The following is a 27,744-nucleotide window of genomic DNA, read 5'->3' as shown; positions in this document are numbered from 1 at the left end:
GGTACAGCAAACACCAAACTGCGATGCCTGATGGACAAATGGATACCCCCCCCCACACCTCCACAATGGGCGAAAGCGTCCAGGAGGAGGGGCAGCTCCGCGCTGCCTCGGCCCAGAAGCACTGTTGTCCATGGCAGCCAAGGCCCTTGGATGGCCCACAATGGCCACGGGGGGATCCATCAGGTGGGCACAGCACGGGTGGAGGACCCAAAAGTCATTCTAGAGATTTTGGCAAAGGTAATTCTGAAGGCAGAAAACTCCTCCCACGGGGGCTGGTCTGAGACGCGGCACACACCTTGCTTCCCTTTTAAGGAGCAGCAGATTGTGAACTCTTGGAGAGCAAGAATTATCTTTTGCCTCTTTTTGTCTCCAGTGTTTATCCCAGTGCCTGGCACATAGTTGGTGCTTAATGAGTACTGACTGAATAGAATTATTTTGTTTAGTTTGGGGTGGAGTAGGGAGGAAAATTAGTAGTTTGCTGGGGATGTATATGACGTGTCAAAACAAAATATCAGTTAAAAAGGACTCATCGTTCTATTCCTCTGGTTTTAGAGCTTCAGTAACTGAGACTTACGGGGCTCAGCGATTTGTCTTTGGGCACACAGGTGGTAAACAGTGGAGCCGGGATGAAAACCAACATTGCAAACCTCCTGCTACCTGGAATACTTTACTTCCAAGGACACAGGTGTCCATTACTCTATTTTCCCTGCAGCGTGCAGGATTTTAAGTTCCAGAACGCCCACTGAAATGAGCTTTTAGAACACCACCCCACCACACACAATCCCCAATAGGATTTTTAGAACACAACCCTGTCACCGCCAATAGGATTCCTCAAGAAAAGAGAATCCATCGACGGTGTGGTCACAATCAGAACCCGAGAAATCATGGCGCCATTGCAGCTATTAAATTCCTTTCTTGGGGATAAACAGAAAGTGGCATCCAGACAGAACAAGAGGCTCTCTGGCCCACGCCTGCAAGATGGCTTTATTTGAAATACCAAAGACAGCCCAACTTGTCCAGCAATAGGAGAATGGTGGTGGGGTCCGCCAACTGGATGTTATAATGTGATGAAGATGGACAAGAAAGAGGAATGTGCAATCTGGAACGACCTTGACAGAATAATGCAGGGGCAATGAGCAGAGGACTCGTCAACTACAGTCAAAAGAAGAGACTGGGGGTCCAATCAGCACCAACGATTTCTGGTAGAGGGAGGGACTGAAAAGTGATGACCTTTCATGTACTGGGTTTAATTTTAATGCCATTAGATGTAAAGAGTTAAAAAGCAAGGTCAATTCAGTGTAATCATGTTTAACATTTCGTTTATAATAACCCATTTAAATTTTTAAAAGAAGCACTAATTTCTGCAAGTCCCAAAATTAAGGCTTTAATGAGCCACCCAAGAAAGGAAAACTGCCCTACAGGGTTCCCTCATGTTAGAAGCCCTGATCCTCAGGCACTGACCTGCCTACCGAGTGCCAAGGGCAAAAGTCAGTTTAAGATTTGAATTTATAATGAAACAATCACTGTGCCACTGGCAGACTCCCTGGTCACACTGAAGGAGCGAGGCTCTGCCTCCCAACTGCCAGCCCCACTCCGGGGTCATGCCCAGGAGCCCCGGATGGCACAGACGAGGCAAGAACGAGGCTGCCAGCTTCCTGCGGCCCCTGCCCAGGGGTTCACAACGAACAGATCTCTGGCGTATCGATCAGCCCCTTGTCCCATACTCACTCTTTACACTCTTTGGACACGTGGGAAGGTACTGTGTATTTGCAGTCCATGATCATTGTCAGAGTCTCACTGTCGTTTGCCTCTTGAAAGGGCGGCTGCCCACACACCAACATGAAAAGAATGACTCCCAGACTCCATATATCTGGAAATAATAAGTGAGTTGTTACTCAGTTAGGTAAGCAGTAGAAAGCAATTTACTTGGGAAGCTTTTTAAAAGAAAAACACTTCACATTATTTTTGAAATATATTAATCAACTTTTAAAAACGAGGACAGGAGAATATAAAGTTGAGTAGCAATGTTAAAATCGATGATGCGTTCTGATCTAGCCAGAGCTGAAGCAGTGACAGTACAGGAGCCTCATAAATTCACGGGTCATATTTCCATGGGAAAGAGACTAATCACTCTATTTTACATCATTATAACCTGGAGAGTGCGAATCTGAATACAGGCGAGCCCTTCAGGGACTACTTGGCAAGAAGGCCCAGCCAAAGCCCTCTGGGAAGAAAGTAAAGGAAGGGGATGTCCCTGGCGCGGAGACCCCCTTTCCCTCCTCTTCATTCCCAAGGCCGCTTAGGAACCTCTCATCCCAGGTGCCAATGGTGCAGGGCTCTGGGGGGTCAATGATGAAAGCCAATCAATGTGCCCTCGGAAAGAGCTTCTTCCACTCCCCCGAAAAAGTCATGGGTGACACAGAGAGGGGGTCACTCTGAGGGAGGGGTGCCCTTAAGGACCTCATTACAGGATCTTCAGAGAACAGAGGTGAGAAGGGAAGGCTCCACAGGCACGAGGGCCCGCCTGCAAAAGCACCAGGAAGGGCGAGAAAGAACGCGAGAAATTCGGCAGCAACTACGCTGCCAAGGACGTCAGGGGCAAACGGAAGGACCGCCATTTCCCGAGTTTCCCAGTGGGGGGTGGAAGGTCTGACCCTCTCTGGCCTTTGAAGGCTGTGAGTGTTGGGAGAACCAGAGCTGAGACAGCGATGCTGGGAGGGCAGGGAGGGGCCGCCAGGACAGGGTTCCTGCAGCAGAGGGAGAAAGGACAGAGGTGGCTGCAGGGCCTGACCCTGAGGTTAGGCCTCTGAAGGCAATTTTCACAACACACCCTCGAAAGAAGTCTATATAATAACTCAACCCTGCTCAAGTTCAGGTTAGCCTAATCCTCTCCCGTCCATCCCACACAATTTGGGGCTTTATTGAACCAGCACACGTGGAGATGTGCAAGGGCTGCCCCTCGTCCTCAGTTACAGCACAAGGTCACAGACTGACCTTCAGAAGCTTGTCTGCTCTGGAGTGCCCACTTCCCCGAGGTCACGCGAGGAGGGAGTGAGCCACAGCAGGACTGGACCTCGGGTTCCTCCCAGACCATGATGCACAGTAAGCTCCCCAAGCAGGGGCCCCTTAGCTGGTTCCTCCCTCTCTGACCCACAGTACCTAGCAAAGTGCCAAGGTATTCATCACAAAGAGACCCAGTCCCGGCTCCTGGGCGATGGTCACTCAAGTAAGGCTGCCATCGACTGGATGTGCCATGGGGAACCCTTGGCTGCAGGGGGCCACCTGAGAGGTCAGCCAGGCCAGGTGAGAAACAGCACATCAAAGCTTCCCTGGCAACTTGGCCGAGGAGTCAGGTCTACTAGCGGCTACTGCAATAACTAGCCCCCAAAAGGGAGGGAAGTAGACCTATAGACATGAAAGAAATGGCAAAAACCAACCAACCCACCAAAGTTATCGAAGGGGAGTGAATCAATGACTTTTACTTGGTACTTTCAGAAACTACATCTATTTTTCTGTACTTTTCCCCAACTCTCCTTCTGAAGAAATTCTCGGAGACCTTCTTTCGAAGCAGCCATAATCTCCCTCAAGAACATGTTTTTCTTTTAAATTCAAGTTACTCCAGAACTCACCTAGCAATTTATACTTGTTCTACACTAAGCCAACTGATGGCAGGTGTAGACATGCTCCTCATAAACATCAGTGCAGTGTCCTGAGAGCAGAGACTGCCTCCCTTTCATCTCTGCCCTCCCAGCCTCCGACCTCAGGAGGCAGCAGGACAGGGGGTGAGGAAGGACGGTTCTCAACAAGCACAGATTGAGCCCTGGGCCAGGCATTGTCAGAGGGGCTAAAGCATCCCCTCCCAGAGGCAAAAAACCAAAATTCTCGTCAAGGAGATTCTCATCTAATACAACTGACCAGGAAGAGCCCCAAGATGTCACAAGACAAAGGTGCTGGTAACTGTAGGGACAGAAGGAAGAAAGTGGAAAAATTCAGGCAGGGAGGCAGCCAGGGGTGGGCAGAGACAGGGACGGCGTGTCTGGCCAGAGGAACTGGAAGCCTGGAGCCGGGAAGGGGTTCTAAATGTCCCACAGAGGACTGGGTACCGAAGCGAAGTCTTTGGGGCTTACTGAGCATGAAGTGGCAACAAAGGGGTCTGAGGTAGAAGGCATCGCAGCAGTCCAAGCGAAAGGCCACAGGAGCCTGAATTAGGGACTGCAGGACTGGGAAAGGACAGACACTAGGCCATGGAAAGGAAGAATAAAGATTTAGCGACAGACCTGTGAGGGGAAGAAGAGAGAGGACTTGAGGTATCGTGACACTAAGGTTTCAGGTTAGGGTGATGAGGAAGGGAGGAAGGAAAGAAGGGAGAGAGGAAAAAAAGGAGGGAGGAAGGGAGGGAAGAAGAAAGGAAGGAAGGAAGGGAGGGAGAGAGGAAGAGAGGGAGGGAACAAAGGAAACAAATGCCTATCATGTATGTGCTGAGGCAGCTAGTGTACCCCAGTGCACCCCTGCCCCCCCTCCCATCCACCTCTTCTCCAATGCTCGGCGTCTTTCCCAAGGACCTCAGTCTCTATTTGGGCCCCTCTTGTCTCCTCAGTCTGCCTAATTCTGCCCACCCCCTGGGGGCTGGCTGAGTTTCCTCATCTGTAAACAGCCTGGGTCCTTCCTTCTTCCTCCCCTCCCCTCTGAATTCCTCCCTTGTGTTGCCGCCCTCTTCCTGTCTCTACTTCCTCCTCACTCTGGCATCCTTCATGTGGCTTCCCCACCTTGGCCACTCAGCCCTCTTTTCCAGGGCCGGCCCTGGGCTCTGCCAACCTCCAGCCTTGTCTCTGCTCAGCAGTTTCTGGCCCCGTCCTGTTCCTCCCTCTGGCTTCTCAGCTCTCTCCTCAACAGCAGCCTCTCTAAGCACAGGGACCCCCTGCATCCAACTGCCCCAGCCCCTTCTCCAAGACTTCCGGGCAAGAGGAGCCCACTCCTTCCCCTTAAGACCCTTCTAACACCTGAACAGTCTCCTTGCCAAGAAGTGGCTTTTCCTAAGATCAAACCTATATTTCCTTTCCCCGCTCTGAGTTCACCCATGGTCCTGGTCCTGTCCCCTTAAGCCCGGCAGAATATATTACCTCTTCCACGTGGCAGGGGCCCAGAAGCCAGATCCTGAGCCCCTTCCAATCCCCATCTTTTCTTCACCAGGCTAAGTGTCCGTGGGCATGAATTCAAAGCCTTGCACCATGCTGGGAACTCTCCTCCTAACATGGGGCAGAGAACCCCAGAAGGACCAGCACGGCCCAGTCCTGGATACAAAGCCTCTGTGGCCCCTCCTCTCATTTCACCTCGGCTCACTGCATCACCTCCCGCCCTCCTCCCCCCCGAACTCTAAACTCTTTTTGGCTTCAATTTTCCAGACGCCTTATATTTTTACGTCACCATCACTTCTGGACGTAGTCCTTCCCACCTTCTGCAAGTACAAGAGTCCTCCTCGGTACCCCTAGCAGATTTCATCAGCGTCCACGTTTTATTCTCCATCCTATCCCACTGGGAACTTGCCACAGCCATCACTTATCTTTCCTCCCCTGCCGAGGAGGCTGAGCTTGCAGTCCGGATGGAGAGGTCCACAGGCAGCGGGTGAGCTGTGGAGGGGCTGGGACTGGACACCTCTATCAGGGAGTGACTAACTAACCTGGGGAGGACAGCAGGCTGCCGGACATGACCTTGGGAAAACCCCCTCTATCCATACAAATCATGGTCTGACCCTGGAGCCCGTCGCCCTCAGTTCCCAGCTCCTGCTTCTCTGATCCCTCTCAAGGTTCCTTAGTTGTTCTTCCTAAGATATCATTTGAGACTGCTGATCCTCCCACTCCCAGCCCTCCCTAACACTGACCTCTTCCAGTCCTGTTCCTTAGCTTAGCCACAGCCTGTGCTCCACCATGGATGTCCCTTGGGCTTCAAGGACTCCTTTGCAGGTCTCTGCAGAGGACTCCGCTGTGGCCTCAGGACCAAGATATTCCAGACAGGCCCAATCCTTCCTCACACTTCCTGATTCTTGCAGAGAACGCCAGGATCCTTCCTCATCTGATCACCCTCTTCCTCTGCCGGCCACTTCCTGCCATTTTGCATTTGGGCCCAGAATGCAGGACGACGCCTTCCCTAGAGCAGGGACAGCTTTCTTACCACCAAGGTCTCTCTTCCCAAAAGCTACTTCCATGAAAACTTGTTCTGAGTTCTCCCTTCTCCAGTTTCCCTAGATCTCTGTCCAAGTTCTCCCTTCCTGGTACTGGTTCATCTGTCCATATGCTCTAAGTCCCCAGCTGAATGTAACTCTGGCAGGGCAGAGCCTTCCTGATCCTCAGTGACTGATTTAACTCATAATTAATCAAACATTAATGAAAAAAAATCCAAAACAAAAAACAAAACCCTAGACATGTCCACAGAAACCAGAGCTGCTGTTACAATTCTCTGCAAACAAAAGGAGCATGTACAGCAGTAGCGGTGACTCCAAGGTTCACAGAATGACCTACCACAAAGTCAAATGCGCTTACTCCAATTCCCCCGAAATCTCCCAAACCTTGCAGGCTATCGGGTCTTGCTTTCTGGGTTTTAAACTCTGACATTCTCTCCATCACGACCTGCAGGGCCCTGCCTTGGCTTCCTCACTGCCTCTGGGCCTTGTCCAGCTCCAACGACCCCTGCAACGGGGCTTTCTCAGAGCTCACCCATGTGGCTAAAATCAGTGGTCCTCCCTCTGTCCTCATTTGCCTTGACCTCTTAGGTCTGTCCCTGCAGACTCCTCTTCTCTTCCACCCACCAGCATTCTCTAAGAAGTCCACTAGCATCTTTACCTAAGCCTTCAAGAACTCACCCATTTCCACATCTGTTTATCTTAAAATCAGCTGGTCCAGACCCGTCCACACTTGATGCCTCTAGACTGCCCCATTCTGGGGCTCAGCTGTCATGGGGCCCCTCTCCCCTAACCACAAGTACCTTCTCTTCCCTCCCTCCTTACCTTTCCTGCCTTTGCCAATTCAGCGACAAATCCAGAAGTCACTTGGAATCACCTTCCCCATTCTCCCCAAGTATCCTCACGGAGAATGCTTCCTCAATCTCACCGCTGTTATCTTAAACCATTAGTCAGTCAATCAATAAGCAATTATCAAGCATCTACTATATGCCAGGTACTGGGCTAAGCACTGAGGATATAAAAGGGCCTCCAGCAGCTTAAAATCTAATAATAAAATGTCCAACTCACTCCCGTGACTGCAAACAGAGGCCCCTCGATCCCACCTCACAGACTGGCATCAGATCCACCTGGCTCCCCATTATTTTGGTTCTCTTCTGTCTACCCGAGGGCAGTGTCTGTGTTTCTACCCTGGGCACATTTTTGAGTCTGAGTGTACACATTTAGCAGTGAAGAATGCCCTCTCCTTCTGGGGCGATCTCTCCGCAGCCCCATGGGAATCAGAGACCAGCCCCTGCCCACTCCCCGAGGGGCCTTTCCCTGCATGTCTTGGACATGAAGCGAGTGACTCACCTAGCCCTCAGCCTGCTGTTGGAAGGCCCTCATTTCTCCCCTGCACCTGTCCAGGTGCTGACAGTATGATGGCGTGGACAAAACACAGTACTGGGGGCAGGAAACAGATTTCGATCCTGCCTCCAATACTCATTAGCTGGTAAATCACTGAACTCCATTAAGCCTCAGTTTCCTTCCCTGGTAAAATGGGGACAATAAAACAAATTGTGCTTGCCTCACCAGGGTCTGAGTTGGTCACCAAGCCCCAGAGCTCACAAGACAAGGCAAAGCGATGTTTTTATAGCATTTCTGACATTTTCTTCTCCTCTGAGCTTCCCCTGTTCACTTAATCCTAAATGTTCTACACTGTCCCCCAGGTACAGCATGTCTCATCTGCCTAAAGACCCCTCCTCCCACCTTGACGCCCAGCTCCGATAATTGAGTTTCTCTCATTCATGGAATGACAACATCCCACCATTTTACTGGGTGGCAGTCGCACTTCCCCAGGAACACGAGATCTTCACAATGATGTATCTTCTTCTTAGCACATTCCCTAAGCCTGAGGCTCCAGGTAAAGCAAAACAGGAGGGACACACAGATCTTGTTGTTCTGCTTCTCCCTCATCCTGTGGATGCAGAGAAGCTTAGTTGTTCTGCTTCTCCCTCATCCTGTGGATGCAGAGAAGAAGTTGCCTTTCAGGTCACTATATAAAATTAATACAACTGGAAATGAACTGCAATAAAAATGTACAGTGATAATAACCTCCCTAAAACTCTTACGGAGCCAATAAAACAACTATTAATTTGTACACACACACAATTAGTTCTGTTTGTAAATGTCTTCTTCAAGCTCTCACATAGTTTAAATGTGCCCATAATATTTGTCAACTATTAATGAAAAATCAAGAGAAAACTGTTTTAAAAAGGGGGGGAGGGGAATAACCCTAACCACAGCCCACTGAGTCATTGCTGTTTCCAGCCGATTCAAATAATCTCTGAAAAAATGGAAATCTTTGGGGAAAAAAAAATCTTGTTCTACTACAATTAGAGAAACACTGAGAATCTCAGTGTCTGACTTAAGGAATGTGATTCATCGCAAGGTGGACAAATGACCCACAATCTTTCTTATTTGGGAGCTGTCCTTCCAGGCCTTTTGATTTCTCATTGAACTGGCTCACCCCGTTACATAAGGTCCTTTTCACAAGGAGTCCAAGAAAATAAAGAGAAAATAGCCAATTCTGCTAAAACAGGGAGTTGGCCCAAGGCTGGATGAGTTCCTCCCAAAGAAGATGAAAGGATTCATCCCAGTTTAACTGTCAACGCTGGTGCCCTCCCATCACAATTGACCTTGCTTCCTTCTGTCAAAAAGTAGACCATTTTGGGGTGGAGCAAGGTTCTTCCAATTTGGAAGGGGCAAGGTTAAAAGCATTGGCTAAAATGAAATTCAAAGTGTTTTCCAAAAAGAGAGTTTAAACTAATGTTCTTAGTACTGATTACTTATTGCAATTATGAGCTAAAATAATAAGAATGCCCCATTACAGCCCGGAGGCAACTAGCATTTTTGAAAGTTATGTCAGCAAAGTACACACTCTGATGTAAAACTCGGCGTTCTCCATTCTACCAAGATGCACAGGTTCAGAGGAGCAACTGACCAACCGGATGAGGGACTATTGTCAGTTGGGTTAGGAACTAGACTGATTCAATTCAAAGAGGTTTAGCCAGCAGAGGTAAAGTATGGAGAGGATGCCATGTATAGAGGGAGTATACAGGACCATCCAGCAAAACAGAGACGGGATGGCTCCATATGAGAGGAACTGAGACCTCCGAGGAGAAGCATCCATGGCACAGGGGCCAAGAAATGGCTCTCAAGACAGGTCACTTCCCCTCAGGGTTCTAGGCTACCCTCTGAGCCCACACATGGTGGAGAAGGTGTGCAGTGAAGGCCCCAGTCTTGTCCTGCCCAAAATAGTGCATCATGAACTCATTTAAAATTAAGATCTAGATCATGAACAACTAAGCCAGAGAAAAGAAAAAGTTCCTGCCTGAGGACAGACTCCAACCCTTACTGGCCTTTCATCCCTCTGAGCCTCTGTTCTTTGTTCTATGTTCTACAGAATTGGGAAGGGAACCTTTTTTTGTCTTCTTCCCAGGGTATACTCCACAAACTGCTTTTTGAGCCGCACATGGATGTGGTCTGTCCCCATTAAGGGCACAGGCAGACTTTGTCAAAGACACACTGTATCAGAACATCAACAGATGGTTGTACGTTCTAGCAGGACCAGTTTCTCTCTGGCCCTCTGCTACCAGGAGAGACCAGGAAGGGGCCCGAGTCTGTCCCCCAGCATCTCTGCCAGGACATTCCCCAACATCTCACAGCTCTCTTTTTCTGTCTGAGGTGCCCTGCTTCTAGCCAGCGGCCTCCTGCTCACTCTTCCCTCGCCCTCAGACAACGCCTGTTGGTCGCCAAGTCTGGTCAGGGTCTCCTTCAAGAGTCTACACTGGTGTCCTTCTCTCCACGGGGCACGGTGGGCAGAGCGCTGAGTCATAAGACCAGAGTTCAAATCCAACCTCCAATATTCACTACTGTGTGATCCTGGCCAAGTCTGTCTGCCTCAATTCCCTTTTCTGTGAGATGGGATGAAAGCACCCACTTCCCAGGACTGATGGGAGAATCCAATGAGATAATAATTATAAAGGACTTAGCACTGTGCCTGCTGTTTAATAAATGTCTTTTCCCTCACTCCCTTCTCTCCATTTCATTCCCTTCTCACAGAGCAGGCAGAAAAGTATTCCTAGCACATCACTATCCTACCCAGGAAGCCTCTGTGGCTCACCACTGCTTCAGAAAAAAGTGCAGCCAGCTCTGTTTGGTACACAGAGACCTCCTTTATTGTTTTAAAAAACCTTTTTTTAACTGGACATCCTCTTTGATCCATCAGTGTCTCTACTGAGTCTGTATCCCAAAGAGATCATAAAAAAGGGAAAAGGGCCCATGTGTATAAAAGTGTTTGTGGCAGCCCTTTTTGTAGTGGGCTGGAAACTCAGTGTACGCCAATCAGCTGGGAACGGCAGAATAAGTTATGGTATATGAATGTAATGGAGTATCATTGTTCTGTAAGAAACGACCAGGAGGATAATTTCAGAGAGGCCTGAAGAGACTTACAGGAACTGATGCTGAGGGAAGTGAGCAGAACCAGGAGATCATTGTACATGGCAACAGGATTATGTGATGAACTTAGTTGTTTTCAACAGCAAGATGATTCAAGACAATTCCAATAGACTTGGGCTGGAGAGAGCCAGAGAGAGGACTATGAAAACTAGGTACGTATCACAACAGAGTATTTCACCTTTTGTTGCTGTTGTTTGCTTGTTTTCTTCTTTCTCATTTTTTTCCCTCTTTGATCTGATTTTTCTTGCACATCATGATAAATGTGGAAATATGTTAAGAAGAATTGCATATGTTTAATCTATATTAGATTATTTGCTACCTAGGGGAGAGAAGAGGAGGAAGGGTGGGAGAAAAATTTGGACCACAAGGTTTTGCAAGAGTAAATGTTGAAAAATATCTTTGCATGCATTTTGAAAAATAAAAAGCAATTACTATAAAAACTTTTAAAAAACAAAAAAATCTTTTAAAATATATTTGTTTTTAGTATTCTTTCCTTTTAAAATTTTGAGTTCCAAATTCTTTCATGTTCTTCCATCCCTCCCTCCTCCACTGAGAAAGCAAAATGATATCAATTAATTATACATGTAAAATTATGCAAAACATCTTTCCACATTAGCCATGTTACAAAAAAAGTAAAAAACAACACTTTAAAAACAAGAAAAGTATAGTTCAATTTGCACTCAAAAATCCATCACTTCTCTCCCCAGAGGTGAAGAGTGTTTTTCACCATGAGTTTTGAAAATGAATTGATCAGAGTAGCCAAGTTTCTCACAATTGATCATCATTACAACACTGCTGCAAAATGAACTGGTTCTTCTCACTTCACTCTGCATCAGTTCACAGAGTTCTTGTACCTTTTCTGAAACCATGCCTTGTCATTTGCTACAGCACAATAATATTCCATCATAATCATGCACCACAACTTCTTCAGCCACTCTTGAGCTGCTGGGCATCCCCTCAATTTCCATTTCTTTGCCACCACAAAAAGAGCTGCTATAAACGTCTGTAGATACGGGTCATTTCCCCTTTTCTGGATGTCACCAGGATACTGCCTAGACGTGCTATTGCTGAATCAAAGGGCATACCCAATTTTTAGCCACTTGGGGCTCATTCCAGATGTTCTCCAGAAGGGCTGAGCAGGTTCACAACTCGCCACTGGAGAATTAGTGTCCCTATTTGTCTTTCATCCACTCTAACCTTTGTTCTTTCTGACAGGTGGGTGGTGGTGTGTTTACTTGTGAGTAAAGTGAAAGTCTTTGGACAGCTCAGCTGTACTCTACGCCCTTTAAAGATGAGGTTGTGAAAGGGCTGCTCAAGATGTTTCCGGAGCCATGACAACCCCAAAGCTACTCATGCAACTTCCTTACATAACATAGTTTGGTTTCCATGGAAACCATGCTGGGTCCCCATGTGCCCTGCCCTGAGCTGGCTGAATATATGACTCGCAACTTCACGCTCATCTCTCTGAAAGAGGCACTAATAGTACCCCCACATCCACCCCCCCCCCAAACCAGAAAACTTCTCCTTGCACCATCTGGCTACTCATGGATCTTCTAAGATCTCTTATGGATCATTTATTCTGCTCATACATCTCCCAACCAAAGAAGAATGACCATCAAGAAGCCTTCACTACAAGAAGACGGGCTTCTCCTATTCCAGCCTCGAAGAGCGAGCCTCCGTGCTATCAGGTAACCAAGAGCAAAACTGCAGATTGGTCTCTGGGATAAATGGCCATCACTCAAAGGCAGTCATTTCTTGGCTGTATAAGGCAGAACCAACCCCCAAATCCTCCAAGTCATCATTTGGTTAAGCTCCTTTGTTTTCAGAGACACTGCACAAAATCTGACCTTCTTCCATCCCTGGTCAGGCGCTGGCCCGCACCCACCGTCACCCACAGTTGTGCAGGCCAATGTCCCGCGTGGGAGTGAGACTCATGGGCAGAGGCCCCCAGCCTCCCTCCCAGTTTTTCACACTGGCAGAGGGCCGGAAACCTCCAAAGACGGCTGTCCAAAGGGAAGGCCGCCTACACCTCTACTTCGTACACAGGATGAACACACAGGGTCACTTTTACTTGGGATACTCAGGGGCTGGGGACCAGTAGCGAAGAAAAGAAATATGGAGGGCGGTTTCTGTAAGTAGTGGAGGAAGCCTGATTGTCCTCCTCTCACCAGAGCACAGCAGCCACCAAACAATCCTTGGAAATGGGAGAAACAAATGAAAAACACGAAGGAGCCAGGAAGCTGGCCGCCTTGGTCCTAGTTGGCCCTTCCCACGGCACGCTGGCCGGTCCCTGCTGAGGGACATCCCGTTAACTTCTCTGTGGGCATGGGCAGCAACATATGCTGACAAGACCCTCCTCTGCATTTCTGAGGGATCCCCTGTGGGGAAGGTGTCATTCTCCACGGTGCCAGTATTCCCTACCCTGACACAGCCTCAGTCCTTGTGCAATGGAGGACGGTCTGGAACTTGTAAAAATGCTTTGTCTCCTATATTCCAACACAACTGGCTTCCTTTGGGATCCCAGATATTGAACAACATGATTCTGTGAAGGCTCCACACACTTCCTTAAAAACAGCACATGAACCTGTAGTCAAGAACTCTGAAAAATCCATCACCATGCAGCCAAGGCCATGGGTCACTAGGGGTTACCATGAGTCAGCCTCTCTGAAATTAGCTGGGTCATTCTCACAAGGAGCACGCCACCCTCAACCCAGGCAACCCCAAACAACTTTAGGATCCCCTACACAACACAAGAGCAGCCATCCTGATGATCTTCAAAAACACATCACCAAACCCTAAAATGTAATACACACCTATGTGGGAAATATTTTAAATCACTCGTTTTGAACCTAAAACCTAGTCTAGAAATATTATGGATCATTTACAACCTTCAGACCATTTCAATCCATGGAACTTTGTGGAAAAATTGACACCAAAATTTAAATAATTCTTAAGGTGTAAGCATTTTTATATGGCAATTTACACTTTTCAAAATGCTTTCACACATATTATCTCATTTGCTGAATTCTCACAGAAGCCCAATGAGGCAAATAGGGCAGCTATATAATGTCATGAATGAATATATATTCCTCTCTATGAAATGATAAACATATAGAAAGTATATGTGTAACTTAACATATATATTAAGTCTTTTTTGCAAGAAAAACATAGATATTTCCTTGTGATAAAATTCTATTATTTCTACTCTTAACTAAATTCATTTAGTTAGCTCATTGTGAGCCCAGATGAATGAAAAACTTTATGCTCCTATTTTCAAACAAGAGTGAGCATCTTTAAAAACACCCAGTCTACTATCACACACACACACACACAATGACATGTTACATATTTCCAAGAGACCCACTAAGAACAGGTTTTGCTCTGGGCCCCAGCCTCTCCTACCCAGCAGCTTGACCAGATTACATTTAGGCTACTAGAATCCGTTCCCCCATAACCAACCCAAACTGTCCAGTTCTACTCAGGCCTTTGTCCCATCAAACTAACGCTGACACAGGAAGACAGCAGGATGATTTTCCCAATCATCCTCCACGTGGTTCTAGAGCTTTCATTCAATCAGCTCTGCAATCTTTAGGAGAGGTGGGGCCCCAGGATCACAGCCGCCCCCTCAGTTCTAAATCTCTCTCAGGCTCTGGACAGCCCCTGGGGTACGGGAGGAAGCTCCCTCCACCATCACAGCTGCGGCCTCTGCTCCAGCTGAAGGTCAGAGAGAGCTGAAGAGCCAGGGCTCTCAGGAGCAGGGCTGGAACCTGGGAGCTGACTCCAAGGAGGCAGAGAAAACAGAACGTCCTTGAGGGTCCAGGACAGGAAGACTGGGAAGGGAGACTGAGGGGTGAGGTCACAAAGGTAAAAACCAGGGAGCTGGGCCGCGGGGAGTAAAGCTCCCAAGAGGCAGGGGCCGGCAGAGTGGTTCCACCTCACAGGACCCACCGGGGCAGAGACAGCATCAGGGACAGGATCCTTCCTGGGACGGGGGAAGGCCACCTGTGTGGGGGATGCACTGATGGAGCAAACTTCCCCTGTGGCCCAGCCTTAGGAAAAGGCTCCACCATATGACAGTACCTTCCCATGGGGGGACCCCAAAGCCTCATTATCACAGAGCTTGGGGCATTTCAAGCAAGAAATGCCACCCTCAAAACCACCAGACTCACAATAATTAATTTCAAAGTCTGTTCCTGATTCCTAGTTAATGTGCCCATTTCCAGGCTGCAGAGTCACAAGCTGCAACGGGCCGGGGAGACCCAGGTGTGGCCACCCTTGGAGCCCTTCGCCCCCACCTCCCCCTGCTTGAGGGGCCGTCTGAGCAGCATTTTAAGGGGGATTAGAAGCATCAGTATCTCAGGGAAGTGAACTCTCCCAAATGAGCACTTGCTCCTCGCCTGGTACAGATGCTTGATGGAACTGGGGGGCGGGCAGTGGTACACTGGTAACGGTGGCGCAGAGAGGCCTTCGGGGTGCCTGCCCACAAGGCCCTGCCCAAGTTCTCAGGTCAGCCCTGCTCATGGCCCAACTTCTCCCAAGGACACAGCCCAGGCTCAGAGAGCGGAGCGGGGAGGCCCTAGGCACACCATGGAGCCGGAGCCCCAGTTTCCCATCTGGAGAAGGGGCAGTTAGGAGTTTGGAGAAGTAATGCACACAAAGCTCCTCCTCTATTTTACGTTACTTGTGGGTGGGCACATCCTCCCCCTCCCCCCACAAAACCGTAAGCTCCCTGAGAACGGGACCGTTTCCTTTTGTCTCTGTCTCCCAGCACCGTGGGCGCGTGGAAATGTTTGCTGACCGACTGGGCAAAGGAGGCAAACATAGCAGGGCCATGAGGGAGGCCTGGGCTGAGGCCGCTTATTAAATGCCCCCCGTGGGCCAGGCCCTGGGCAGGGGGTGGGGCTGTGACTGGGCACATTTTAGAGGCGCGGGACCTGACGCTGCCAGTGCTGTGCCCACAGCTGCCGAGTGTCCGAGGCTGGACCGCCCGACTCCAGGGGCTGGGGCCCCTCGCCGCCTCCCTGAGGACTTCCCAAGCCTAAAGCTCATCCGTACCCTGCCTGGTGAGGGCCAGGTTCTAGATGCGCGGCTCTTTATTTCTGAGAAGATGAGAGGAGGGGTCTGGCTGGACCCTGGCCCCACCTCACAGGCCTGTCCAGATGGTCATTATATAAACACCCTCTTAATCAGCCCAAATTCTTAATGAGGAGAATCCAAATCAAGCAGCTCTGCCCAGACCACGAAAACACATCATTGAGACTAAACTTGGGGGAAAGGGCCTGTGCGGGTCCCCTGGAATGAGGGAGACAGGCCTACAAAGCACCCCCCGCAGCTTGGCCGTCCCTCGGGCCACACTTGCTTTCAGGGCGCCCCTGGGGCCACTCACTGGCCCTCCCCTGGAGAAGAGCAGCAGGGCCAGAGTGGAGCAGACCCCCCCAGAACCCCCGCAGGTCCTCATCCCTGTGGCACAGACGCCCCCCCTCCCTGTCTGGCTCCGGCTGGGGGGCAAGGCCTGAGCACTATCCCGAGCTTCTCCCAATCTACAGCGCGAGGCTGAGCCCTAGCAAGGCAGCCCTGACCACTGAACCAGGGGCAGCATGAGCAGAGGGTGCATCAAGTAACGACACGCGGGCCTGGGCCGTCCTGTCCCCGGCCTCGGCCAAGCCTTCCGTCCCCCCGCATCGGCACACGGGGCCCGGGGGAGCGAGCGGCCAACGGCCGGACAAACACCTACCTACAGCGGGGGCATCGTACTCATCCCCAAGCAGAATTTCGGGGGCAGAATATGCCAGAGACCCGCAGCTGGTGGTGAGCTTCTTTCCAGGCTGAAACTTGTTGCTGAACCCAAAGTCCGTCAGCTTCACGAGGCCTTGCTTTTCAAAAAAGACCACGTTCTCAGGCTTTAAGTCTCTGTGCACTACGTGGAGTTTATGGCAGTAGGAGATGGCGTGGACTATTTGGGCAAAGTACTTCTTGGCGAGGTCTTCGTTGAGACCCTCTTCGTGTTTCATGATGTAGTCAAACATGTCTCCTCCATCTCCAAGCTCGAGGATAAGGTAGAGCTTGGTCTGCGTGTCAATGACCTCGTAGAGGCGCACAATGTTAGGGTGCTGCACGAGCTTCATGCAGCGCACTTCTTGGAAGAGGTGACCGGTGGCCAGAGTGTCCAGCTTGGTCTTGTCGATGACCTTCACGGCTACTTTCTCCCCTGTAAAAACGTGCCTGGCAAGTTTAACCACAGCAAAGTGGCCTCTGCCCAGAGTTTTATCCAGGTCGTACAAACCAGCGATTTTTCCATCATACCCTCTCTTGAAACCTGCCATGCTGATCCAGGGATGGGAGGACACTCAAACTGCCTGCCGTTACTGGGGTCTCTTCATAGAAGACTCTCTGATGAAAAGAACTCGTCCATGTTTGCTGTCCCCAAATACATCTGCAAGACAGGAAGACCAAAAAATGCTTAGGTGTGACTCTGCCTTCACTGGGCCATACGTGACCAGAGCTTTATTTCCTAATAAAAATCATGCGTTCTCATTGTCTAGAAATAAAACCATTTTAAGACATGAAACAAGAGCAAGTTACAAAAATCAGTTGCTTAGTTTGAGAATAATAACCTACATAATCTTGACATCCTTAATCTGCACTACCTCATATGAGAATTCAAAAACTATAGGAAAATTATCCTTTTACTAAGTATTGCTTTTTTTTAAAACTATAGTATTTTACTATATTTTTTACTATACTTTAATTTTTTTTACTATAATTAAAACAATTTGAAAACTAGCCAAATCTTGATGAGCTTTTAAAAGCTAATGCTTTTACAAAGTAGATTCTACTCTCTATCATACACTAAAGCCAGGTGTGGTGAAATGATCAATACATGGCCAGCAAGAACTTGGGGTTAGCTTTCCCTACCCCAAAAATGGAAGGTGTTTTTAAGAGTTAAGGGAAATTAGTTTAGAATTCTAAGCACAAGCAACATTCTATGACTTTTATTATATTCACCTAATTTAGTTAAGAGACCTTTGTAATGGATAGCACAATCCTATTATATTCATAAATCTAACACATAGTTTGACTTCATGCCCACATTTTGATATATCAAAAGACTTAATTAGTGTAGGTAAGAGCTTCACCAATGACTGTAACTATTCCACACCTTAAGAGATCTCTTCATTCATTCCTGTGGTCAACACAATAATTTATCAACTGTTGATCAACCTGTTCATGAGTCTTGTGACTTAACAATGTCTATAAAAAAACCTAATTCAAGAAGTCATATAGAATTGAATGGAACAATTAACTGGGTGGGTTAAAACAAACAACTAGAAGTCATCGGTAGTTTTAAGAATGGAAATCCGTGGAATATGTGAGTAGTATATATACACAATTTGGATTCTTTCTGTTCCCCCCCTGCTCCCAAGACTTAATGTACCTTCCTGTCATTTCTCTTGTATTTTCACAAAGATAATTCTTTCTCATTCCCTTAAGACAATGAAATCATTAGCCTCTAATGTCATTCACTCAAGAGTTTTCCACAAACTTGTCATGACTAGAAGGAAAGAACCATTCCTTTTTTTTTTTTTAAACTTCCCCCACAGAAATCTATATGGCACCTTGCACACAGTAGGCCCATAATAACTATTTGCTGAATGACTAGCCAAATTCACATCCAACTGATTTCAGCTTAAATACACATATCATCTAAGATCTGAGACTTAAGGATACTCAGATTAATTTCTATTAAACCCTTTCTCAAGTATAAAAATTCTGAGTAATGCAAACAAACGAACAGACGTGTGGAGTCAGACACTTCATTGCAAAAGACATCGATGCTCCATGGCTACATGGCCTGGTCAAATCACTCACTTCCATGAACCCATTTTCTCCTTTATCCTATAGGGAAAAGACCTAAAGGAGATCCCTCCATGCCAGGAGGCTTCCAAAACTCTGAAAACCAGTGAGAAGAGCTGCAAAGACAATCCTGCAAATTAGCAGGCTTGCACATATGTCAACCATAACCGGGGGAAATGGAGCACTAGACATCAAAGACATTTAACAAGCAATCCATAACTTTTTAACTTTTCAAGGAAATCTGTGTTTGTTGGGCAACCCTAAGTCTCTGCGTCTGACAGATGTCAAAGTTCTCTTCACCTAAGGAAGGACAGAAGGTGCGGAGAGGAAAGCAGCAGGGGAGTGAGGGCCGGAACACTGGCCGTTTGGGGAGTCAGATGGAGACAAAGATTCTTTGAAACCTTCAGTAAATTAGGAATTTTCACTGCCAAGGCCAGGCCTGACTTTCAGCTGCTTGTTTTGATTATTCCCACCTGGGGTGGTATGAGAGGGAAGGGGCAATCTTTCTACAACAAAATCTCCCACTCAGCACCCACCCCAAGGTGCCAACAAAAACGGAGCGGGGAGCTCAGTTTAGGTCTTGCCTCCCACCCATTCTTAACGGAGAAAACCGAACTACATTGAAGCTGCTCAATGTCAGGTCTTCACAGCACACCTTCCAGTTTTGTTGGAAGTATTGCCCATATACCCAGATGCAAACAGAGGCACAGCGGCTTCTCTGAGCAAAGAAGAGGTGTTGTTATCTGTACTGCACTTTCTGTTGACACATATGCCAAAGAGCTGACATTTTAAAAAAATCTGTCCTAAAACCATATTTATTAAAATAGCTCCCTTTATCCCAGGAACACAGCAATCAGGTCTATCAAAGGGAAAAGAAACCAACTTCAGGGGCAAGAATTAGTGTTCTCTCATTAAGTATACGAATCTTGATTTTGCTGTTAAACTTGGGAAGAAACAAGCGCTTAAGGGTGATGATAATGTATTGGGAAAACTATCCATTAAGCACTAGAACCATCCATTCCCTTTAAAAACAAAAACTGAGTGCAAGGCTGAACATTTCAAAAGAAAGAGTTTTCAAAAATCAAGAATGGTCTTCAGCCTAGTTCCACTCGGGTCTCCCCAGGAATAGAGGAAGAGGTCACGGGGAGGGGTCAGCAAGATAGGAGCCCCCTCCCCTCTAAGGACTTCACTCAGGACCCCTGTGGCAGCAGGAGGATCAGATGGAGAGCCTTTCTGGTCAGAGACAACCCCAGAAGCCCCCGGGGCCACGGCTGGCCTTTCTCTGTATGCATAGGGCCCGCTGCCCAGTAAGCATGTCATCCCTGTGTTACTTGCCCGAAGCCATACCAGTGTGAGCCTGAGCATTCTGCTTATCTGGTGAAGCTACCAAATGGAAGAGAAAGTTTCAGCTCGAGGTTTGAGAAAATGAAGATGTAATTGTTATTTGGTGCAAGTTCAGAGACTTCCCAAAATCTAGCCATGAACCCCCATCAAGAACCCCTTCTCTAAAGCTATAAATTGCTTAAGAGCTGTCAAACTATACTGGTGAAGGGAGTTCACTGAACTCACAAGTCCAGAAAGAAAAATAAAATTAATCGTCTTTGTGAAATATGTTTACGAATCAAAGAAAGTTTCTCATTACCTGCAACCTTTCGTAACACCCTCCCAAGCGACCACTCCCCTAGTGGCTGCCTGTTCTGCCCCCATGGCTAGCACACAAATAACGTTTAGTAAGTATTTGCTCCACCATTCAGAACTGTCCAAGTTCCGAATCAAAAGTGGTCACATATGATAATCAGCTATCGGACCAAAGCAACGTGGAGAATACAGGAAAACTAAACAGTGTGAGTTGTCCTTAGTTTTTTATTCATAATAATATTCTTATAGCTAAGGTCGAGTCAACAATTTTTTTTAATCAAGCAAAGTGCTCAATTTTAAAAATGCATTTTATAAAATAGCATCCCAATATTCTTTTCCATTGGTTTAGGCTATTGCTGAGAGTTTTTTAGGTTTGCTCCTAATTTTTCATTAATTTGGACACACCTTGCCCTTCCATTAAATGATTTTCTCTAGTCTACAAAATGACTACTTCCCAGGTTTTCTCCCTCATCTACCCATGATGCAAGTAAAAGAGAAAACTGTTCTTATAAATACATAGACACATGTAATATTAGATGGTAAGGGTAATAAATGCTTGTCAACTGAAAAAAGGAAGGCATTAGCAAGTCAGATGGATGTAACAAAGAAAGTTCTACAAAAAATAAGCCAGGGGAATGAATACAGAGGTGAGGGAGTGGAGCCGCCCATCAGTACAAGAGGCCAAAGAGGGGAGAGGGAACCCTGTGCATGAGGATGGCCAATAGGCTCACCATGCCATGACATGGAGTACACAGGAAGAGGCTTAGATTAGATTCTGGAGGTGATGGGGAGCCCTGAAGGTCACTGGGGGAGGGAGCTTCCCCACTGGGTGCCTTCCCATTGTCTTTGAAGTGAGTGGGTCTTCAGGAACAGAGCTATGCCGTCCTCCAGGGTCCTATGATACCCCTGCGTAAATAAGGGGTTACTGTTTTAGGGGGACCTTAGGGATAGCACCATGTAGTGTCCTAATCTAGCTGGTGAGATGAAAGAGAAAACAGTTAAAATAGCTATGTCACTTCGGGATTTCTAATCATCAGGCAGGACTACTCTAGACTTTAGAAAAGAGGATTTCAAAATTTTCAGAGAAAAGATAGGCCTGATGATGACTTCACGTCCCCAAATTAAAAAGGATGAAGGCTCGCAAACACAACACCTTGCAAAAGATTGCTCTTGCCCAGGAACTAAGAGGGAGGTATTTCAAGAGCCCTTAAGACTCCCCAGGAAAGAACCTGCAAATGCAAATGTGCCAAGGACGACAGCAAAGAATGACCCCCAGGAGAAAGGTCTCAGCAACGCCAACAGGGATTGAAAGCTTGTTTAAAAAAATGCCGAGGACACAACAGAGAGAGGCTTTTTAAGGAAAGAACAAACAAAAAAAGTGAAATTACTCAACTCCTATCTCCTTTCCCCCGGTCAAAATGGAAAAGAGAGAAGAGACAGGATTAGGATGGAATGAGAGCAGCAACCATAATTTGAGGGCATTTCTGCTTGCACACCTGCTCTTTTACCCGATCCTTTTACAGATGAGGAAACAGAGGCAGGCAGAGGCCAAAGGCCTTGCCTGGGCCCACACAGCCTGAGACAGTGGCTTGAACTCTGTTCTTGACGGCAAGTCCAGTCCTTTTAACCACTGCCCCCTGCCCGAGAGGACTGGCGGAACTCAGGGGAGAATTAGGGAGAACAGAAGAGGCTCTGACAGCCTGGAGACAGGCAAAGGGTGGTCTCATCTTCAAAAACAAGAAAGCATCCTCTCTAAACTACCAATGAGAGAGTTTGGCGCAGATCCCCGGGCAAATTCTGGGAAAGATTTTTCACACAAATGTTGAGTGCAGGTTTTTGTTTTGACATCACTCCCATTTCCCAAACCGTTCCTTGTAATAAAGGGCTAAGAGAGAGGAGGAAGAAAGTCTGCGCCAAACCAGCCAACACGGCGCCCAAGTCTGACGTCCCACGCAGCGTCCAGAGCCCGGGCCTCCAGGCCCTGCCAAGGTGGGGGCGTCCTCGCCATCTGTACGCCATTTGGCTGGCTCCCCTTCCTTCCCTTGGCATCTTCATCTGCGGCCTCACGGACGGCTGAAGGGCTCTGACAAGCTGGAGAGTCAGGATGGGGGCGAAGGGATCCAACTCGCTGCCCAGGCCTCAGGTGAATGAACCCAGGGGAGAGGACACCTGCTTTCCAGCGTGGGGGAAGATCAGCCTTGTTCAGCTTGGCCCCAGATGGCAGAACCAGCAGCCGCGGAAGGTCCAGGGAGGACACCATGCAGCTTGAGGAGCCGGCCCTCGCAGGAACCTGGGGGTTCTGGGGTCCCGGCTGGACCAATCTCAAATCCCACGATTCCGCGATGTTCTCCTTCAGCCCCCAGGCCCAGGGCCCTCCGAGCCAGCCAAAGGAGGAGCATCTTGTCCTAGAGGGAGGCCTGACCCTCTGCCTGGACTATGCCCTGTAATCCCTCCAAAAAAAACCTCAGCCTCGCTAAGAATGACTAAGACCTCTGGACCTTTCCTTCTGCCCCGTGGCTGAATCCTATGTATTGTTTCACCCCAGCAGAGGGTGGGCTTCTTGAGAGCAGGGACTAGGGCTTCATCTCTTTGTGTGCACACTGCGTGGCATAAAGGAGGCACCGGAGAAGTGCTTTTTCATTCATTCCTTCTCACAAGCACAAATATCTCATCATGTTCATGTAAAGCACATGTAGTGACTCTCCAATCACCGAGGACCTCATTGTGCCCACTTCTTTGTTATTCCCCCCACCCCCTCACACATATGCTCTCAAACATGGGGGTGTCAATGGAGCCTTTTGTTGCCCCTTGGGTATTCTTCTAGCAGAGGACTTTCTGGGTTAAAGGGGACTTTGCTCCCACCGTTCGAAGCAGCATCCAGCACAGCAACCCCATTCGCTGCTTCATCCACAATGCCCCTGGTGGGCCTGCCTCTGCGGACAGGGGCTCCTTTGCTGGGCACAAGCTTGTCCGGATTTGCATTTCTCTTCTTGGTGATTACAAGCCTTCTTTCACCTGGCTGTTAAAAAAGGTCAGAATTTTTCCTTGGCCATCCACTTGTTCATTGCTTAGTCAGAGAATGGATTTTGGTCTCAGACATTTCTTACAGATGTCTAATCTTTGAACCATTCGTTTTATTTATATGAAAGCTTTTCAATTTGATAGAATCAAAAGTTTTTCTCTTTTGTAACCATCTCTACCTCTTATTTGCTACCAAAAACTCTGAAGGACATAGGAACCGCTTCTCTTCTAAATGTCATTTTTTTTTTTAAATGATCTTCACTCTTCGGGTTACATAGCTAAAATACTGTTCTGAACCTAATCTGTCAGGCTGCTTTCTTATTTTCCCAGAATTATCTGTCATGTAGTGAGTTCTTTTTGTCTGAAGCTTTGCTGAACACTGGGTTATTAAATCCAATTATTTATGCTTTTTCTTTCCCTAGTCTGTTTCATAGATCTATATTTCTTTTTTAAGTTAATACAAATGTAAGAATGTATATATTGAAATTAACATATATTTCTACCATGTTTAACACATATTGGACTACCTGCCATCTAGGAGAGGGGATGGGGGAAGGCAGGAAAAATTGGAACACAAGGTTTTGCAAGAATTAACGTCAAAGAATTATCCATACATATGTTCTGAAAAATAAAAAGCTTTAATTAAAAAAAGAAAAAGAAAAAAAATTAAATCAATAAAATGGTTTGGATGATTATTGTTCTAGACTCCAGCTTCTTAAACTATGGTTCATGACCCCACATGGGGTCTCAAATCTGAATGTAGGGGAGGAGGGTCACAAAATTACAATTTGTTATCAATAGTGTTTGATTTATATACATATTGGTCCCATAAATTTCTCATATAAAAAGGGGTCAGTAGTGGAAAAAGTTTAAGAAGCCTTGATCTACAGGAAGCTAGATCTGGAAGAGGTCTGGAAATACTGTTTCCTTTACCATTCTTACTTTTTTCATCACTTGCATTTATTCTTGTATGTATCCTAGATCTTTTCTTTCTCCAAATGAATCTTGTTATTATGTTGTTAGTCCTATAAAGTATCTTTTTGGAAGATTAGTGTAGCACTAAATCTGTAAGGTAATATCAGTAGTATCATAACTATTTTATTATAGTAGCATACTTCTGCCACAATTACACATTTATATTTCTCTGTGTGTGTAAGGAAAGTTTTATAATTTCATCTATGCAAGAATTGAGTGTACTTTGGGAGCCTGACTCCCAGGTATTTTATACATTTTGTAATTTTTTATGAGACTATTCTTATTACTACTTTCTAGATTTATTTTTTCAATACAAAAATGTTAATTTGTCTGAATTTATTGTCTTATTCAGGGGTTTCCCCCGAATCACTAGGATTTTCTAAGCGAACCATCATGTCATCAGCAAAAGGGATAGTTTTACTTCTTATCTGACTATTTTTAAATCTTTCACTTCTTTCTCTTGTCCTTTTGCTTAATATTTCTAAAACTAAGCCAAATAACACTTAAAAAAAAAAAGAGGAATCTTTGTTTTACTCTCGTATTTACTAGGAAGGCTTCTAGTGTTTCCCTACAGCATATGTTTTCTTCCTTTTACTATATTTAAAAAAAAATCCTTCAATGCCCATACTTTATAGGGCTTTTAACACTTCCAGGTTGCTAGGATCTGTCAGAGCTTTGGTACTACTAATACAATTTTCAAGAATGCCAGGGTAAGCATCATACCACATGAAACATCAGAAGAAATAGAGGATGGTACATCACATTATCAACTTAATTTCAAATGGTCTGTCAAAAGTCCTCTTACTCGTGACATCTTGTCATGGTACAGAGATGGCCCTAAGTACAAGAAGGCTATGCCAGCAGAGTAACAACCAAGATGGATGGTTTCCAATATGTGTCTGGTGACTGACCGGGTCTATTGTCCAAGAATCAGACCAGCTATGTTCAAAGAGATTCATTACCAAAATGGCTACAAAATGATAATTTTTTGTTGTTGTTCAGAGTAACTCCAAAAGACTATCTATTGAATTCAACAGAGGCTACAATTTGTATCAATGCAGGATACCAACACCAACAAAATTACAGATTGCTGACATACTCAACCATAAGACAATGAAATTTAATACTGTAAATACAAAAGCTTTAGGTCTTTAAAGTGACTGAAAATTCACTATTAGGGTAAAGTGAGATGAGGGTGCTAAAAAAAATTTTTTTAAAAGAAAAGAAACTCTAGAAACAAACTCTTCAAGGAGTCCAGATTTTTAAAAGACAGACAGAAAGAAAGGGAGGAAGGAAGGAAAGGAGCGAGGGAAGGAGGGAGGAAGGAAGGAAGGAAGGAAGGAAAGAAGGAAGAAAGGATACACAAAAGAACTAAAAAAATTCCCAGCACAAATTCATAATGGGGTATTCAAAGGGCTAGAGCCCATTTACAAGATTCAGTTCTGTCTTCTTCCCCTTCAGGCTTTTCTGGTGGCTCCTGGGGAGCATCAAACGTTCTATCAGTATACTCAAGAAAACTAGCACTACTCATAGTTAAAGCTTTCAGGTTGACAAAGCAGGATCTCACAGCAACACTGAATAAGTTAAATATTGACCGGAAACAAAAAGAGAGGAAAAATTCCAGACAAGGAGAATGGCATGAATATACACAGACCTGCCTGGCTCAGGCAAAAGATTCATGTCACTAGTGGAAAAAGGAGGAAAGGTTGGATTTGCGAAGAGAGATGCCAGACTGCAGGGGGACTCTTGTACCAAGGAAATGAAAGGTCTAGTCTCTAGCCCTAAACTAAAAAAAAATAAGTAAAAACCAAGAATTCAGCACTCTTGTTCTCAAATGCTATCTAAACTTTATTATAATACATTTTACATAGTTTCATAATAAAATGTCAGTCAAAAACCATGTAAGAGAAGAAGCAGGTAATTTTTTTCAAAGCTGGTATGTTATCGTCAAAGTCAGAGGTCTCATTTTTGTATAACCATTAGGCAAGAACACAACGAAGATATGGGCATGAAGCCACTTAGGAACACAGACTCAGTTTTCCCAAAAACAATCTAAATAGTTCAACCTTCAGGCAACAGTTCCGTAACCGGTCAATTTTGTTTTGTCTCTTTCCAATTCTGTTTGCCCTTTCTCATTTCTCATCCCTTTAATAGGCATTTTCCCACACAAATACCATCAGCTTCTGAAACCTGTTCCTCCCATTTGAATAGATCGCTATACGTATACAAAGATACCCAAGACAAGCATCTTCTGCAAATAACACAAAACAACTATTTGGAAATTATTATTACTTTCTTTTTCTTCTAAGGAAAAACCTTGTTTCTTAACATTTCCAGAGTTTTTCTATTTTAGAACCTGAGGCATTTTTTTGCTGTAAATTTTAAGCCTTGGCTTTAATGTGGGTTTTGCAGTGCTTCTAAATCTTCACGGCAATAACGGTGCTGAAAGAAATCTAGTTTGTCATTTCTGACACTTATCTAATCCTACTTTACTCCCTGAAATCCCATACAAGAAGTTACCTGCCATGGTAAGCAGCTAAACACAAGAAATTCTCTTGTCCCTCCTCTTTATGATACCTACCAACTTCCATTGCACTGAGGCATTAAGTCCAATCATTAACTCATTTACATTAAGAACAGACTCTGGAAAATGTACCAAACTGCTTTAATGGACTTATACAGAAAACTACATTTCTTAGGCCAGAGACAGAGCCCAGACCTTTGACTTCACTGGCAAAGGAAAATCCCCAATGAGAAAACGCCTTTTACCAATGAGAAATTAAGCCAAAGCCAAAGGATCCTAATAAGGGTTTCAAAAGGCATAATTATGATATTTCTCTAAGAATTATTTGAAAGTACAGTATCATCACAAATATTGGAAGATTAACTCCTATCAGCATAAATATTAATACACAAGACAATTCCAAATTAGACAATGTCCAATAAAAAGCTCAGGCTTGCCATAGATTCTCTATGGAAATCCTCAATGGGAGTTTACCCTTTAAAAAGCTACATTTAGTTGCCCTTTGCAGATCATAATCTCTCTTTTCCATCTCTTTCTTAAAAAAAAAAAAAAACTTTATCAAATAAGTAAATAAAGATAAAACACAAGGGCTACAAACAATTAAGATATTTCAATTCAAACGTTTTCTACAAGACTAAACAGAGGGCTTCTTAAACTTTTTCTATTTGTGACCCCTTTTCACCCAAGAAACAATGCAACCCCTGGGATATACAGGAATATGAGTACATAAAATGGGTTTACAAATCAAACATTTACAAATCATAATTTGGAGACTCCCACAGTTTAAGAAGCTTTATACTAGAGCACAGTATTGGCCACTCACACATCACCAAAGCCTGATGTGTAATGGGGCCAGGACTGGGGCAGAAAAGACTTCTAAACAAATAACTGAGAGAATAAGCAGGCCCATTAAATGCAAAGGAAGTCCAGGACCACAAAAAAACATAAGGAGGGATCCTAGGAGCTCAAAGTGGAAGGGACCCTGAAGACCCCGAGTGAGCCAAGGTCAAAGCCCTGGGAAGCAGTAGCAGCATTCCCATCCAGAGAGCTAATTTTAAGT

At 46.0% G+C, this 27,744-nt stretch overlaps 1 protein-coding gene across 1 annotated transcript in view; it reads right to left on the bottom strand.

The window, feature by feature from the left end:
* Positions 1-27,744, bottom strand: part of SNRK (SNF related kinase) — a 44,098-nt gene that overhangs the window by 8,141 nt on the left and 8,213 nt on the right. Inside the window, exons 2-3 of the mRNA XM_052000291.1 lie at positions 16,407-17,105; positions 1,729-1,870 (exon numbers count right to left, since the gene is read on the bottom strand). Of these exons, the coding sequence (XP_051856251.1) occupies positions 1,729-1,870; positions 16,407-16,995 (731 nt within the window). The 5' untranslated portion in view covers positions 16,996-17,105. The remainder of the gene's footprint in view (positions 1-1,728; positions 1,871-16,406; positions 17,106-27,744) is intronic.

The sequence above is a fragment of the Antechinus flavipes genome, chromosome 5, assembly GCF_016432865.1.
Source record: "Antechinus flavipes isolate AdamAnt ecotype Samford, QLD, Australia chromosome 5, AdamAnt_v2, whole genome shotgun sequence".
NCBI classification, from domain to species: Eukaryota; Metazoa; Chordata; class Mammalia; order Dasyuromorphia; family Dasyuridae; genus Antechinus; species Antechinus flavipes.
Note: the sequence above shows the minus strand (reverse complement) of the source record. Positions and strands in the feature narration are given on the sequence as shown.